This window comes from Trematomus bernacchii, unplaced genomic scaffold, assembly GCF_902827165.1.
Source record: "Trematomus bernacchii unplaced genomic scaffold, fTreBer1.1, whole genome shotgun sequence".
Taxonomy (NCBI): domain Eukaryota; kingdom Metazoa; phylum Chordata; class Actinopteri; order Perciformes; family Nototheniidae; genus Trematomus; species Trematomus bernacchii.
The window spans coordinates 2887205-2905600 of NW_022987469.1; the positions used below are offsets into that span (position 1 = coordinate 2887205).

Sequence of the window (18396 nt, forward strand, 5' to 3'; positions counted from 1 at the left end):
CAACACATTCATTGTACTGATTGTAAATTGTATTGAACATAAAAAAATATATACATGTTTCTAAAATGATTTAATACATTTTTTATCAGAATTGACTATTTAGTAAATATTTGAATTTCAAGCACCTGTAAGTACTGCCCAATAAGAACATTTGAGAAAATAACAGATCATGAAAAGAAAATCTTGTTATTTTGTGGTCTGTTTTGTTTGTTTAGATCTACTATAAACACAGAGGAAATCACGATAAAAATACTTGTTACAAACAAACAGTTTAATCATCAAACAAGTGCAAATAACAAAGCAAACTATAAACATAAATACAAAAGTGTAAAACACAGCAAAACTATATACATAAATACAAAAGTGTAAAACACAGCAAAACTATATACATAAATGCAAGTGTAAAAGGCCACTAAGGCCAGCTGCAGGTGCCGTTCCTGCTGGGCCCGGTTCAGCTCCTGCTGGGCCAGATCTGCACTGAGCATCTCCCTCAGGACTGTGAGGTGCTCCTCTCCTCGTTTCCTCTTGCCTGGATGACCTTTTTTAATCACCGTAGGGAAATGCAGGTGTTATAGCAGCAACAGCAATAAGAATGAAAAACACAGGACAGGTACAGGTCACATAAGGATATAAGAATAGCATATATAAGTATAAACAGAACAACAGTAAGGATGAACTAAAGACAGTTCTGGCCCTAGATGTTTACAATGATTGTGAAAGTGAATTACATTATGTCCAGCCTGTTGATAATGAATATAAATATATGTACGAGTATGTACAAATATACAGCCATGAAGTAAATGGATAATTACAAATGAATATAAGTATGAATAAATATGAGACCAGTTTAAAGTGCAAAAAAACCAAAACAAAGCACAGTCCAAAATAAGTGGAAAGCAGTGCAGGTCCATGTGTCTGCGGCACAATACTTAACAATGAAGAATATACAAGAATATAGGATGTCACACACAATTTTACTAGCTGCAACATTAATAGTGATTCTTACTACTTTTACTTTTGGTACGTTACTTTACTTGTAACAGAGCATTTCCACACAGTGGTATTGCTTATTTTACTTACTGACGATGAGTCACAATTCCAGTCGTTTTGCCATGCCTATTTCTTACCTAGAACCACACGCTGGCTGTCTGCGTTGCTGGTGCTCGAGCTGAACGGTGCTATGGAACACTGCCATCACTCGTTGTTCGGGACTCCTCCTCGCTAGTCACAACAGCATCTAGAACAGCATACATGACTTGTTAATTCCACAAACCACTGCAGCACAATACTAAATAGCAACAACAACTCTAGAAAACTGGACGTAAACAATGGTACATATGGTGTTAGCAAACAATAGCTCTAGCTAATGCTATCTGTGCTAACCGTAGCTCTTCGGGGCTCCATAAAAGCATGGGTTGTCGAACATAAATGTAAAGATAAAATAGGTTTGTTTGTTAGTAATGAGCTTTACAATAGATAGCGACACAGCGCTTTCAAGCAAAGAACAGAGCGTTAGCAAACACTTACCATCCTGCATGGCCGTTGCCGAGTCCAGGCGTCGTTTCACGTTGCGCCGTCGAGCTCCCCGCTGTATTGTTTCATCCGCAATGAGATGGAGTAACGTCTGTACCTCGTCAAAAGACCACGGCGTGTTTTTGTTGTTGCTGCCATTTCTTTATGGATTTGTTGACGGTAGCTCGTCTGTTTTAAAAATGGTGCTTATGCGACGCTTGGAGACTGTCTCGCCGTAGAATTGTGACGATTCTCTCTGACCAATCAGCAGTCGGGAGTGTTTACGTCACTAGTTTAGCATATTCAGCACGGTTGTTGGCTCTGTAAGAACTTCGATTTTGGAGGGCCAGAAAAAAAGTGAAAAAGTACTCGTAAGCCGGAACTACCCCTAGTGGAAAAGCAAAAAAAAGCGGGCCAGGCCAAACTAAGTCGTGCTAAGCCGTGCTAGGTCCTGCAGTGGAAAAGTGCCATTAGAGTCCATGATCAGACCCGATTGAAAGCCAGTTAGATTGGTCATATTTACCACTCTTCTTTCAAATGTAGGGGAGTAGCTATTTTATTGCACAAGTCAATTCCTTTTTTTGTGTTCAAATGTGACTGCAGACCCAAATGGGAGGTACTTAGTTGTTAGTGGTAAAATACATTGTACTCCAGTGCTTCTTGTCAATATATATGGACCAAACTGGGATGATGATGGATTTTTTACACAGGTATTTTCCATTTAATCAGATATATCGTCACATTTCCCTATTTTAGGAGGAGATTTCAACTGTTGGCTGGATCCCAAACTGGACCGAATTATGTCCACCACAATTTCACTTGTATAGATAATTTTTCTTGAAGACAATAGAATTCTTCCTTCTGTTAAATCAATTTCCCATAATGCGATAATTATATCTGACCATGCCCCAGTCACTAAGAGGATACATTTCACAGGGTCTGATACCAACCATGCTCCATGGCGTTTCAATAACCGTTGGCTTTCTAATGAAGACTTTGTGGAATTTGTTTGCACACAAAAATATGTATTTCTTAATATAAACAAAACTCCCGATGTGTCCCATCAGTGCTATGGGAGAGCCTAAAGGCATCAGAGGTGAAATCATTTCTTACAGCGGCTATGACCTGAAGAGAATTAGGTTAGGTTTGTGTTGTTTTTTTGTTGTATGACCGAGCCGACTGTTTTTGTTGTTGTGATGTATCGTATGTTATGATCTGCGCAACTGCAATGTGACACTGTTAATCCCAACTGCTCTGTCATTCCTGGCAATTTGTGTTTGAAAATCAATAAACAAAGTTTATAAAAAAAAAATTATCAGTCATAATAATTAAACAAATCCCTGTTGATGTAATCAAGAGCAACATCCGCAGTGCTGGTTACCAGACGGTCACAATAGCCGCGTTCACACCAAGTACTTTGCCGTACTCAGTGCCGGCACTCAGTGCCCCGTGCTCTTTTTGGTGTGAACGCGACATAAGGGGTACTAACGGAACTAAACGCAAAAAGTACGGTGAAAAGTACTCCGGTGTGAACGCGCCTCATGTTAGCATGTCCAGCCAGCTGTATGTTTCCCTCAATGCTGATGATACTGGAGCCTGTTTACAATCGTGACTACTGCAGAATTATTCATTCAGGGAATGTTTTCAAGATAGAAAGAGGACTAAGAAGTTATCAGGTACATTTTAAAATCCACTTACTCCATGCCCATTGAGAGGAGAGATACACTGACCACCAGAAGATCCAAGATGTTGAAAGAGTTCCGACAGAAAGACCCTTTGTGAAGAATGGCACCATATGTTGTCATCTGAAAAGAATACTTGTTATCCATATAGAAAACCAAACTGCACAAATAAGAAGTTCCTGTTGAATGAATAACACATTTCCGATAAAGAAAAAATGTGTAATATATTATGTCTTAAAAATCCCAAATCAGCAAAAATCAAGACTGCTGTGGAGGTGTACATGGTTTGCCTTCTAGAACGTTTGTTAACTTAGTTTCCCATCTCTTCTACCTTTAAAGAAGGGAGATGACAGCACTCTGCTACTTCCTGTCAAACAAATTCACCTGCGGTGACAGCGTGCTCATATTGTTTCCACCTTATGTGTCATCATGTTAAACGTGATCTGCTAGGACTCTTACTGTAGCTGGAACTGAAGAAAGGTGTTTTTAGTTCTTTGATTGATTTGTTTATTTCTCTTTGCCTGTGTGCAATTTCCCCCTCCCACTTTCACCCCCGCCGTACGTAGTTGAGATCAAAATGAAGGCCTAGCTCTTAGAGTGGTGTGGCTTGAGCAAAGGAGTGTAGACTGGGGGGTACGAAGTTGGAAAGGGGCCATTGGTCCCACCAATTTTGCACCCCAGGCACATTTTGGCACTGCGCCTGGTGTGATTCCATCCCGGATTTTGGAATCCAAATGTGGTTATTATCATATTTTTCAGTGTTTTTCACAGTTCCAGGGACCTCTAGGTTCATTATGTTTTCCACACCTCTTCAGGTCTCTTTAATTTACCACCTTTCATTATTAACAAAGTTATCTGTGGTGCTTGTTATTACCTTGAGCACAATTTCCGCTGTGAACACCGAAGTGAAGACTATATCAGCATAGGCCAACACCTGAAAATGTGACATTAGTTGCAATATGAATCTTAATAGAAAATGCATACTTAATACTGACAATATAATTTAAACTTGCATAGTAGCTTAAACATTTAAATTACAATGATGCAGGCATGCACTTGTTACCTGGTTTCTAAAGGACATGGGGTCGATGGGATCTTCAGCAGCTAAAGACACAGACGACAGGAGGATGAAGAGGAGGATGATGTTGGTGAAAGTCGTTGCATTGATTATACGATGGCAGAGCTTCCGGAACCTGCAATGGTATAATGATATGTTTATGAGTATGTTGAGAGAATCTGTGAGATCCCAGACATGAAATACATTTGAAAGGTGACCATAGTAAATGGTGTACTTCTCAATGGCATAGTATCCAGGAGGGGAACGCTTGCAGCACAACGTTGTAACCATTAGTCAAGCACAAACCTGAAGCCGCGACAACTTGTTTACAGCTTTATTCACACTGTAGAAGCCCTTAGTGTTACCTTTGTTGTCAGTAGGAAAGCTAACTACTAGAGCTAGAAAGATTATTACCGAAGCTCATTGAGATCGTGAAATCTTACAAATACCTGGGTGTTCACCTGAACAATAAACTGGACTGGACTGATAATTCTGCTGCTCTGTACAAGAAGGGACAGAGCAGACTCTTTCTGCTGAGGAGACTGAGGTCTTTCGGGGGGCAGGGGGCACTCCTTCAGACATTTTACGACTCTGTTGTGGCATCAGCCATTTTCTATGGTGTGGCCTGCTGGGGCAGCAGCATCTCGGCTGCTGACAGGAAGAGACTGAACAGACTGGTAAGGAAGGCCAGCTCTGTCCTGGGGAGTCCTCTGGACACTGGTCCAGACAGAAGAGTGGCAGCCAAGCTGTCCTCCCTGCTGGACAATATGTCCCACCCCCTCCAGGACACAGTTATTAACAGTAACAGTTATTAACCGCATATATATATATATATATATATATATATATATATATATATATATATATATATATATATATATGCGGTTAATAACTGTGCAATATATACCTGGCTGCTAAATCCTAAGAACTGTTACAGGATATGTATTTTGTAAATTGTGTAACCTTCTATTTTTATTATATTTTGTACCCTGCGCGATTTTTTTAAGAAATCTGGGACATTGTTGGACTTAACGTTCTTAATATAATAGCAGCCTTACTACAGGAATAGTACTAACACTGGTGAAAATGTCATGCTTTTTTCATAAAGGGCATAATACCTTCCATATATGAGCTGAACCACTGTATCAAATCAAATCAAGTTTTATTTATAAAGCACATTTAAAAGCGATTTTTGGTCGAGCCAAAGTGCTGTACATGTAATAAAAACACATTACTACAATCACAATAAAAGACAATAAATTACAACAGATATATATAAAAAAAACACAGGGAAGAGTCAGGAGTCGTGCTCCGCTCTGACTAGAAGGCCAGAAAGAAGAAGTGTGTTTTTAGTGTAGATTTAAAAACCCCTAGGGTCTGGGCCGATCTCACATGGAGGGGCAGAGTGTTCCAGAGCCTAGGGCCAGCTGCTGCGAAGGCTCGGTGCCCTCAGGTTTTAAGCCTGGTCTTGGGCACTACCAGCAGCAGCTGGTCAGCAGACCTTAAAGCTCTGGCTGGGGTGTAGCGCTGGAGGAGTTCTGCTATATAGGCCGGAGCCAGCCCATTTAGGGCTTTGAAAACAAATAAAAGGAGTTTAAAATCAATTCTGAACCAAATTGGAAGCCAGAATAGGGGTGATGTGGTCACGCTTTTTGTGGCCAGTCAGCAAACGTGCAGCTGCGTTTTGGACTAGCTGCAGGCGTTTAATAGAGGCCTGGTCGATACCCACATACAAAGCGTTGCAGTAATCCAGTCTTGAGGTTACAAAGGCATTAATAACCCTTTCTAATTCTTTAAAAGATAAATACGACTTGGTTTTGGCCAATAGTCTTATTTTAAAAAAGCAGGTCTTGACTATGGTGCTGACCTGCTTGTCAAATTTAAAAGCGCTAGTGAAGGTCACTCCAAGGTTCATGACAGAGGGGAGGATGTTTTTATTGAGGGAACCCAGAATATCAACCGGAGAGGCTGGAGGTTGGGGTCCAAAAAAGATGACCTCAGTCTTGCTCTCGTTGAGGTTAAGGACATTTTGGCTCAGCCAGGATTTTATCTCTGCTAAGCAGTCCATCAGCTGCTGTAGTGAGTGTTTGACATTTTCTTTGAGAGGCAGATAGATCTGTACATCGTCGGCGTAGCAGTGGAAGGGAATATTGTGTTTTGTGAGAATTGACCCTAGGGGCAGTATGTACAGTAGAAAAAGGATGGGGACCAGAATCGAGCCTTGGGGAACCCCACAGGTAAGAGGGGCTTTAGCAGAGGAGAAGCCACCTAGCTGCACTGAGAAGCTAAGGTCTGTCAGGTAGGACCTGAACCATGCAAGGGCAGAGCCTGTGATGCCAGCGGACTGTTCAAGCCGTGACAACAGGATGCTATGGTCCACAGTGTCAAAGGCAGCTGTCAGGTCTAACAGCACCAGGACAGCTGGGCTACCCGAGTCGGCGGCTAGGAGCAGATCATTAAAAACTCTTAAAAGGGCTGTTTCAGTGCTGTGCATGGGTTTGAAGCCAGACTGAAACTTTTCATGGATTCCATGCATGGTTAAGAAAGACTGCAGCTGGGCGTAGACTACTCGCTCCAGGGCTTTTGATAAAAAAGGTAGCTGGGAGATGGGCCTAAAATTTGCGCGAATGGAGGGGTCGAGATTTTTCTTTTTAAGTAGTGGCTGCACCACGGCATGTTTGAAGGCAGCTGGGACACATCCTGAGCTAAGAGAGGTGTTTAAAAGTAATAAAATACTTGCTCCAACTGATTCAAAAACATCTCTGAGAAGGCGAGAGGGAATGCTGTCTGAGGTGCAGTTTGTCGGCCGCAGGTGCTTGACTACATCCGAGAGAGAAGAGAGGGATACAGGCTCAAAGTGGTCGAGGACAGCAGGGCACAGAAAAGGAGCAGGATCTGGGGTAGCACTAGTGTGGGCTAGCCTAAGAGCAGATACTTTTTCAATAAAAAATTTAAGAAACTTATCACAGAGAGTAGTCGATGGCACAATAGAAGAATCATCACAGGGATTAATAATAGAGTTGAGGACATTAAAAAGAACCTGAGGTTTATGGCTATTTTTGGAGATTAACAGAGAAATGTACTAGTAAGGGCAAAGAGATAGAGAGGACATGAGTACATACAGATCTAGAGAAAGAGATGAAAGGTGAAGGTCACCTGGCAGTCTAAGACTATAGCAGCAAAACATTCAAAGATTTACATTTAAATTCTATTTTATAGTGAACCAGTTCAAAGCATTTGCATAATAAGTAACTATATCTAATTAATTGTGTTGCAAAATAAGTTTATCTTAGAAAACAATTGGCTTTCAGTCTGCTAATATTGTTGGATAACTGGCTGCCAGACAATGGGACATGTTGGGACTATTGGGGTTGCAGAATACTGGGCCGTGGGAGCAGTGGCATGCCACCCCTGGAAAGCACCCAAAATGATATGTATTCAGTAGATTGATGTCCTGGCGTACCAAGCTAGTGGTACCACTGCCAATGTATTTCAATGTAATGCAGATTGGTTTCCCCCTAAACTGGGAGTAAAATAGCTGACTGAAAAATCCATGCCATCCGTTAAACAGACATTTTTTTCGGAAAAGAAAATAAAGCTTTGTTTCTAGCAGGCAACTGCAAGATGAACATCATCACCACCGTGTTCTACTTTTAAAATAAGTGTTGCATCCCGCTTTCATGTTTGAAATGAAGTTACTAGTTAACCTAGGTTCGGGAGCAATGCCAACAAATCAATGGTTTAACTGACTGTAGACTATCCTAAGCAAGAGAATTACATATGTTCCCTCCAACAGTCAAATAGAACACCTGATGTGTGTCTTGAACAAACATTTTAAAGCAATACACACTTTCATTCACATGGGCATAATTACAGATTATCCAGGCTGATGTCTAAATTCACAAAATGTGTATTTTATAAATGTGAATATTTTATCTTGTCAAACACAACAAAATAAATGTCAAACTGCCATTAACATTCAAAACTGGTTGAGCTTATTATCACTGCATCTTGTTCAACTATCAACCCAAACAAAAGCTGTCATACTTGTTCTGAGGTCCAAAGATAAAAAATGAGCTGGCTTCTGGCATCGGCACTGCTTCCTCCTTCAGCTGCAGATCTGCCATCGGACGAGGTCTAGGGCTTTCTGGGATCTCAGGGTCCTCCTCCTCATCATCACCTACCAAACAAAGCACCATGGATTAGTAAATGCCTTTTCTACCTCTGAGTTTGGAATAGAATGATCAACCGTATGGAGGAATTGTGATTTACCAGGAAAGTCTGCTGGAGGGAAAGGGTCTTTAATCTCATTGACGTTAGACTCAAACTCGTCGATTTTGAGCTGCATATTTCAAATTGATATAAATAAAAGGTAAAAAGAGAAACAAATCTATTAAATTGGAATATTTTCTTTGCAATTGTCATGCTCTTGGATGCCTCACCTTGGCAGTCGTGGGGATGACCTCTACGCCCTTGGCCCTTTGGTCGGCCAACTTCTTTGCGAGATTTGCTTTCTCCTCTGTTGCCTTATCAGGCATGTTGGCCCTAGAAATCAACTGGTGGTTAGCATGAGGCATTTAAGAACATTGCAGTGATTAACAACATGAATCTTTATGTAGGGATACAACAACTATGCTTCATGGTTTCACAAAAGGGTTTGGTGTATCGTGAGTTATATCAACCTTTCTCTGAAAGCCAGCAAACCCAAGCCGTTCCACAGAAACATAGTGGAGCAGGCACCAGGACCAGGACAACATCACCCAGCACACGACTGGCTTCTCTCATTATATAACTTTACGCAAATGAATTAATTTAGTGATGCAGCATTTTCCAGAATTTGCTACGAGATAACAACAAATCTTAAAAATCATCCATAACTGCCTCTTCTGAAGCAAAAGGGTACACATAAAACACTAAAATAAAGTCTGACACAATGTCGTAGCTCAAGCACTTAATGGTCACATATTTAGCGAAATACACGTGTTCATGGCATTTGAACATAAATGTATCCTCGGTATGTCTAGAGACTCCAAAAGTATGAGAAACGACAATCTTTTCACCCCCCACCCCCTCCCACTTGTTTCCTGACAGGGCATGTTTGGAGAGTAATTTGGTTCACATTTAATGTGGACTCGACTTGACAGCATTTATCATTTTGAAGTTATTGATTGAATCCAGGCAGCGCATCGACATCCTGTTTTCTGAATACTAGTTATAATAATAACAAATTATATTTGTATGTCTCTTTTCTTGGACTCAAAGTTGCTTAAGTGTCTAGTCCACCTACTAAGCAGCAGGATTCACATACATCGACAAACCTCGGCTGGGTGGTGGTATAGCTGCTATTATCAGAAAGGACATAAAAACCATAATCCCCATCCCCGATGTTTCTTCATTTGAACACCTGGTCTTCAAACTCTCTGGTCCCACTCCCCTGGTCACAGCCATCATCTACCGTCCCCCGAAGCCAAACCCCTCCTTTCTCTCCGACCTCTCTGACATTCTCACTCAGCTTTCTGCCATATCCCCATCTGTTCTCCTCTTAGGTGATTTTAACATTCATGTCGACGACCCGACCTGCAAATATACCTCTGAATTTATGGAAACCCTTCACTGCTGCAACTTCTCTCAACACATCAACTTCCCAATACACAGCCGTGGTCACATCCTGGACTTGGTCTGCTCCACTGGTCTCACCATCCATCATCTGTCCAGCCTCAATCTCCACATCTCTGATCACCTGGCCATCATCATGGACATCAACATCCCCATCCCCGCCCAAAAGCAAAAACGCACAATAACCTACAGAAATCTCAAATCCATCTCACCGTCAGCAATCACTGCCTCCATTACCTGCAAGATGTCTGTCTCAGCTCCAATGACCTCTTTGAGCCATTTCAATCCGGTTTCCGATCAAAACACAGCACCGAAACAGCTCTTCTGAAAATCACAAACGACCTCCTCCTCTCCTCTGACTCCGGCAACCTGAACATCCTCATCCTCCTCGACCTCACCGCAGCATTCAACACCATCAACCACACCATCCTGCTGTCCCGCCTGGAATCATCACTCAACATCACCGACACTGCACTCTCCTGGCTGAAATCCTACCTCACCGACAGACATCAGTTTATCAATATCAACAACTGCACCTCCTCCACTGCTCATCTGTCCCAAGGCGTCCCCCAGGGTTCAGTGCTTGGCCCCCTCTTCTTCATCCTCTACATGCTCCCCCATGGAAAAATAATTCATCGCCACAACCTTCAATTTCACTGCAACGCCGATGACATCCAACTTTATATCTCAACAAAAACCATCACCCCCACAACACACTCGACTCTCACCAACTGTCTCTCTGAAATAAAAGCATGGATGCAAACAAACTATCTCCAACTGAACAGTGACAAATCAGACATCATCATCATCGGCCCCCCACCCCGTACCAAAGCCATCCAGAATTTCAACTTCACCCTTGACAGCAACACTCTATCCCCCCTCACATCCGCAACCTCGGAGTCATCTTCGACAGTCAGCTCAAATTCAATCACCACACAATGTCGTAGCTCAAGCACTTAATGGTCACATATTTTATATATATTTATATATATAATTGATTGATATGTTCACTTTATTGAAAAAATTATCTTTTTTTTTATAAGCCTGTATCCGGGGTAATAAAACTGAAGCAGTCCTGATTGGCAGGGAAAGGAATCAACTTTTGTATTAATACCGTGTCCTGATTGGTGGGAAACGGTTGCAGGATATAATAAAAAAATTGTTTGCCAGGCACGCATATCTCAAATAATATATGCGCTGCCATTTCCCCACATAAACATAACAGTCTGCAATGAAACGGTTGTCTCCTGTGTGCTCCACTTCCTCCTTGGCGAACCGGTAACTTTCTTGTTAACCCGTTTTGGTTTAAAAACAAAAAAACAACACCGGTTTTTAGTTTTTCCTATTCGGTTTTGAAACGGAAAAACCACAGAAGATACACGGATTAAAACTCCTCGTATTATTCTAAATTATTTTTTTATAAAAGTAATCATCATCGTTATATATATATATATATAGACCACATCACTCCCGTCCTCCAGAACCTCCACTTGCTCCCCGTCCGTCAAAGAATCGACTTCAAATAACGCACAAAGCCCTCAACAACCAGGCCCCCCCCCCCCCCTACCTCACAGACCTGCTGCACCACCACACCCCTTCCCGCTGCCTCCGCTCATCAGAAGCCAACCTCCTATCCATCCCCACCCGCATCAATCACCGGACCTGGGGGGACAGAGCCTTCTCCGTCGCTGCCCCCTCCCTCTGGAACTCACTCCCACAACCCATCAGAGACTGCACTGACCTCACCACCTTCAAAAAACTTGTATTGCTTGATTTTAATTTGACTTTAACTTTATTTATTTGTTGTTCTTTTCTTTTCACTATCTCTGTAAAGCGACTTTGAGCACCTGTAAAAGCGCTAACAAAATAAATCTATTATTATTATTATTAAGTACTGTTATTATTTGGCCACCACACAAATCCCGTTGTAACATATGTGTAAATGTGCTAAAGCTCATTTATATGGGGAAAATTGCAAGTAAGAATATAACATAAAAATATGGGCTTTGATAAACTAAATACGTTTAATTTGTAATATTTAGGAAGACTCACCTCAGTGCTTTCTTACGTTCTTTTTCCTCCGCCTTCTCTTTCTGTGCCAGAGTCAGAGACTCAGCCTCCGCCAAATTATCAACAGCAATGGCCAGGAAGACATTTAGAAGAATGACTGAAAGACAGTCAAAGATTTTTACAGTATTTTCCAATTGATCTGCAGTTCTCATGGTAAGTGTTTACTGTTGCTAAAGACACACACACACACACACACACACACACACACACACACACACACACACACACACACACACACACACACACACACACACACACACACACACACACACACACACACACACACACACACACAGACACAGACACAGACACACACACACTAAAAGGATACACACACAAACACAAACACACAAACTAAAAGGATACAATTTCCACAGACAAAGAGGATGATGAAGTAGATGCTGACTAAGATGCCAGGCATGGTGGGTCCTCCATGAGCGTTAATGCCATCGTACATTACAGCATTCCAGTCCTCTCCTGTCAGGATCTGAAACACATGCAATCAAACATTTATTAAGAGTTATTTTACTGCAAATAAGTAAGAAATATTTCCCAAATATTTCAACCTTTTTTTTAAGAAATTATTTTTCTCATCAGTTGTATTATTGGTTGTGATATTATTGGCTCTGATTGTACCTGGAACACAGTAATGAGGGCCTGAGGGAAGCTGTCAAACGTGCTGCGGGGCTTGGCTTGGTTGGGAAAGTTAAACTTCCCTCCAAACACCTGCATACCCAGCAGGGAGAAGATGACGATGAAAAGGAAGAGGAGCAGCAGCAAGCAGGCGATGGAACGGACCGAGTTCAAGAGGGAAGCCACCAGATTACTGAGAGACTTCCAGTATCTAGGGCACACAGCATCACTTCAATAAGGCATTGGGATTATATTTACATCTGCTCTGTGTCTGAAACTACATTTGTCAATAAAAAGGTTTTGTCCTAAACATTCTCTTGATTATATACTGATGAAGACACACTGGCTTTTCCCTCACCGGGAGACTTTGAGCAGGCGGAGCAGGCGTATGCAGCGCAGCACAGAGATGCCCATCACTGACATGACGCCCATGTGGACCAGGATCAGCTCCAGGATGCCAGTGGACACCACAAAGCAGTCAAAGCGGTTGAAGAGAGACATGAAGTAAGAGGGCAAACCCAGAGCGTACATCTTCATGAACATCTCCAGCGCAAACATAGACAGCAGTACTTTATTGGAATTGTCTGGTGATGGTTTGGCCACAGTATGAAGAGAAAGGCAGTGTCAAGAGAGATAGAAAGAGACAGAGTTATTCACAGATTGTGTCAGTACTTTACATTGTGGAACATTTAGAGCATAAACAAATCATAATTGTACACATTTTTGGTGGTAAATTATAGTAATGTGTTGACTATGAAAATAAATTGATACTAATTGATGTATTCTATTTACATAGCATTAACATGTCACAGTCTTTGCTTTCCACCCCCTTCCCTGTTATCTGCTGTGAGGTCCGTGCTGTCTCTGGGTGCTTCCAAAGTTTATTATTTGATATTTCCTTGCTTCAACCAGAAGAAGTTCTGTTACGGCATCTCTGTCTCAAAGCTCTTCTCTCTGCAATTATGGGAATGATGTGCTGTCTAATTAATTAATCATATGCCTCAGTCTGTACTTCAGATTTCATATTGTGTCATGGTCTTGGGTTAGTGTATAGTATGTTTCCTGTTTTATTTTAAAAGTTAAAGGTGGGGTAGGTAATTTACTTCAGAAACACTTTTTGTTATATTCCATGGAATGCTCTTAACATCCCGATAGCAATGAATATCTTAAGTGCTTTGACAATAAATACATAACAAAAATGTCATCTGTGGAAGCCGTGGCGCTGTAAAAAGCACGACCAATCATTTTAGCCGGCCCCGCTAAAATAACTGGATGGCCTACCTGCCTGTCAGCCTTCCATCTGTGCACAAACTCATCTCGTGCCCTCATTGGTCATGTGCGCGTTCGTGTGTGTTGGAGGAGGGGCTCTGTAAGGAAGTCTGAAGTGGGAGGGGTAGATTTTTTTCGGCTGCGTAGTTTCAAATTCTAGCGCACTCGAGCTGGTTTCTCCATTCTTACCTACTCTACCTTTAAGTAGTGAAGAGACTAGACACTAGAGAAGGGTATGGAAGTGTAAGAGGGTAGGGAGAGGGTAAAGGGCAAGATTGGAATTGGTCCTTGTGCTGTGTAAATTCAATGTCATTCAGTGTTTGACATACACTGTGAACACTTGCCCCTGGCCCCTGTCATTTTGCAAAGCACGTTGAGTATCCCTGTGTAAGGTGTGTGTGCTCAGACCTTGCCAGTTGGTGAGACTCTGGGACTGTTTGTGGTGCTCCGTTGCGATGGCCATTGTGTTAAGGAAAACCAGCAGGATCACCCACCGGTAGAACAGGTTGGACTTCACATACACTCTGCATTTACGCCGTAACCAACGGTTCCACTTACGAGCAAGCTTACTGCACAAAGGGAGAAACACAAGTTGAATCAGGAGAAAGGGTGAGTACTCAATAGGCCTTAAAGTAAGAAGACATCGGTGATCTTGATTCTTTTTCCAGCTGTTTTGCACACCCGGCTTCAAGTGAAACCAGGGGCCTGGAAGATCACAGCAGGTAGTGCAGGAATCATTCTGCAGACTCACATTTACTAGTGCAATCAAAACACAGTCTGTCATGTCACATATCTGAATGAATACAAATTCAGTTTAAGATTGCACCCTCTGAGTGTTAACATGGAGTTGAGTATCATATTAAGAAGCAGCATTAAGCATATGGCAATTGTGAGTCCCATGACTCTTTTTTTCTAACTCACACAAGCTCCGCCCTCATCAAATCCCTGGGGACTCTATTCACTAAATACACACCCGCATACGCCCACTGATTTTCCATAAGATAAACATAGCCGGCCAATGAGGGCGAGCACATCGGCTCAGACCTTTCCATGTCGAGCTCCCAATGGCCAGCCTTCCATTTATAGAGGGTTGGGCGGCAGAGAGAGCCCTCATAGGATATTACAGCTTCTTAGCTGCTTGCCCCCTAGCATACTGGGTTGTTTGTCGCATTTTTACAGGGGGATGCCACAGTTAAAGTGTATCCATCTCATCCTGCCACTAGGGCTTTCGAAACAGACCTGTGTTCATCCAACCTCTGGTAAAGCTGTTTTTGCTGGTGGTGCATGCTTCCTCCCAGCGATGGGAACTGCCATTGGTGCCAAACGAAGCTTTTCCACCTCTGGAGAGTACCTCTCTGAAGCCGTTGTCATTGAAAACAGCCTTGCTGCTTGCATTGACTTCATGAAGTATGATGATGTGTACTGCCTGGGTCGGCTGAAACCCTCCACTTGGTTGATGTTATATCTTACACAGGCTCTGCCCTCTACTGGACTCTATGGGTACTACCTCTCAACCATACCATGCAAGCATTCACCTACTGAGATATCTATAAACATAGCCGACCCCCGGGGCGGGGCTACCTGAATGCGCGCGCAAGCTCACCGTATAAAAGGCGGCCTCGCCTCCTGACTGTCATCCTTTTCTCTTCAGCGAGCAGGATAACAACTGAGACGTAAACGAGAAAAGAAAGAAAGTAAAATAATTGAATCATGGACTCACCACTCCTTGAGCCCCGGCCCTGTCCTACATGCCCTGGCTTAATTGCGGGTGCCGATCCCCACCGCCTCTGCTTTGAGTGTCTGGGGCCTGACCACGCCGCGGACGGCTTGACCCAGTCTCCGGCCTGCAATGCCTGCCGCATGCTCCCACGGCTCAGCCACCGGCATCGTCTGGAGCACTTTCAGGCATATTATGTCTCGCCGGAGGACCAGGACCAGATTTGTATGAATGATGTGAAATATAATGAACTCTTAAATCAGACTTTAGTTACACCTGGAGTAAATTCACAAGCTACTCTGTATACAAAGTCATTCAAACTATCTGCTAGTGATGTTACGTTTCGCGAACGATCCGATTCTTTTGAACGGCTCTTTAGTACGAACGATGGGAACCGAGTCGTACTTGGTGAGAGCCGTTCTTTTTATCGTTGGTTCACTGCCTGCCATAAATCCACTCGCCTTTACGGGAACTTGCTTTACTTAGATGATGGCATAACGCATGCTGCTATACATTTGTATGTGAAAAAAGTACACTCTGGTACTTCTACTTTTACTCAAGTACAAGACCTGAGTACTTCTACTTTTACTCAAGTACAAGACCTGAGTACTTCTACTTTTACTCAAGTACAAGATCTGAGTACTTCTCATTTTACTCAAGTACAAGACCTGAGTACTTCTATTTTTACTCAAGTACAATATCTGAGTAGCCTACTTCTACTTTTAATCAAGTACAAAATATATAATTATACGACCTCCGTTTATAGCCTATGAAAAAACTATTAGAAAACGAAGGCTAAAGCTAACGTTAGCAGATAGAAAAACGTTTCAGTTCACATCATGCTCTGCCGCTCCGACAGGGAGCTCTGCTCTGAACACCTGAACTGTTCTAACAGCTGTTCACCAGCGGTCCAGTCTGTGCCACAGTGACTCCGCATTAACGAACGCACCCGTAGGTAATGTAGCTGTTGAAGTTAGACCCTCATCGCGGAGCAGCAGAGTTCAGCCGACAGACAGGAAGACTCGAGCATACAGCTCGCGCTTCATTATAATATATAAAAAAATAACACCATGATGGCACATAACAGCTCACGGCCGCAGATTACTCCGGGTCCCAGCACAGTGGCAGGGTTGGGAAGCAAAACTTGGTTCCGAGTATGAACAAATAACAATTGTCCGGTACCGGGATTAATAAGAGTTGTGAGGACAGGTGAAGCGCAGCTCTCTCTCTGCTCCGGATCAGCTGATCGCTGCACGGTGCAGCTCAGCGTCTCTCTCTCTCTCTCTTTCTACACACAGCTGCTCCGCTGCTTAATCACAGAATTGTATTGTGATTAATCCGATTACATATTTTGATAGCACTAATTCTATTCTTCTATCACAACTACGCAGACGACACACAACTGATTCTGTCTGTTCCCCGGTCTGAAACCCAGGTGGTCGCATGCATCTCTGCTTGTCTGGCTGACATCTCTCAGTGGATGGTTGCTCACACATGAAGCTCAATCTAAACAAAACCGAACTGCTCTTCATCCCAGGTAAGGACTCTCCCATCCATGACCTGTCCATCAACATTTGGCGGTAGAACACAACTGAGGCTAAAAAGAAGAACAGGATCAGAACCAGAAAAGCGCAAGCATAGAGCCTAAAGGGGAACTGGTTTGGTGGGAAAGGGGTATGTGTGAGTTATAACCTTGGTTATGTGTTGTAACCCTAGTTCTACAGGAACAGGTGGAACCCTTTACCAAGGGGCCCTGCCTCTTCTATGCCGCTCGCTGAAGAGGGTGTAGGAATAAAGTAAGCGCTGTCGCTGCCTTAAATTGTGTGGACAACGCATGCATTTGGGAAGGCTCTTCCTGATTGGCCAATTATGTTTACGTAATGTAAATTCAGTGGGCAAACGCGTGTGTATATAACTGGTGAGGAGTAGGGATGCTCCGATCGCCAATTTCGGGGCCGATCGCCGGAATTAGTATCGGCCGATACCGATCGCCGATCCGATCAAGTGGGCGGGGCCTATGGGGATCTTCCATTTAAAGTGATGTTAAAAACTCAGTTAATGGGGCTCATTCCCTGGCGCTTCCACAAACAACAACCAACATAATTATTACATTCAAATGATGTACATTATTCAAGTTTACATTAACTTTGGATAATAACACGGGAGAAATGAGCGGAAGCGCTCTCTTTTCCTCTCTCCCCCTCTCTCCCCCTCTCTCCCCCTCTCTCTCTCTCCTGACAGCCTGTCAGTATCGTCTCATGCAGCTCACTGATCCAGTAATGAGTGACCCGACAGTGAAGAATAAATATATTTATAACTAGTTTAGCTAGTTCCAGAGGTAGATATAATAGCTAAGTGTGTTAGGTCTAACTCTTAGTGTGTGTTTCGCTCCGCTCACCGGTCCGTCACAGCGGGTGGAGCTGCAGGATTTCTGCTTCACACGTACGTTGCATACCGCTATTTTATTGTCTTTTTCGGACACCTTAAAATACTGCCAGACTGGTGAAGCCATTTTGGCAAGCTTGTTTTGCAGCGCACAGAGAAAAGTGTCATGTATTTTACGTCATAATTTTACGTCATGCGATCGGCTCTCGCGATCGGCATTTTTAGAGAGCACCGATCGATCGGTAGAGAGTGAGTATCGGCCGATATCGATCGGCGGCCGATCGATCGGAGCATCCCTAGTGAGGAGTCTTACCCAAAGATTCTAGTAGAGGTAGATATTGACAGATCTTAACAACATATATAATATTGCTCTGTCACATTTAAAATTCCCTTTTGTTATCTTTAAAATAAGCCTCTGTACCTCGTTAGTCAGGATCTGTAGATTACGGTCTGCA

The 18396-nt window shown here is 42.8% G+C and overlaps 1 protein-coding gene across 1 annotated transcript in view; it reads right to left on the reverse strand.

Annotated features, from left to right (window-relative positions):
- Positions 1–18396, reverse strand: part of LOC117493999 (dihydropyridine-sensitive L-type skeletal muscle calcium channel subunit alpha-1-like) — a 73825-nt gene that overhangs the window by 36711 nt on the left and 18718 nt on the right. Inside the window, exons 10-20 of the mRNA XM_034144619.1 lie at positions 14248–14408; positions 12929–13154; positions 12574–12781; positions 12304–12424; positions 11920–12034; positions 8694–8796; positions 8524–8593; positions 8299–8431; positions 4258–4387; positions 4069–4128; positions 3211–3317 (exon numbers count right to left, since the gene is read on the reverse strand). Of these exons, the coding sequence (XP_034000510.1) occupies positions 3211–3317; positions 4069–4128; positions 4258–4387; positions 8299–8431; positions 8524–8593; positions 8694–8796; positions 11920–12034; positions 12304–12424; positions 12574–12781; positions 12929–13154; positions 14248–14408 (1434 nt within the window). The remainder of the gene's footprint in view (positions 1–3210; positions 3318–4068; positions 4129–4257; positions 4388–8298; positions 8432–8523; positions 8594–8693; positions 8797–11919; positions 12035–12303; positions 12425–12573; positions 12782–12928; positions 13155–14247; positions 14409–18396) is intronic.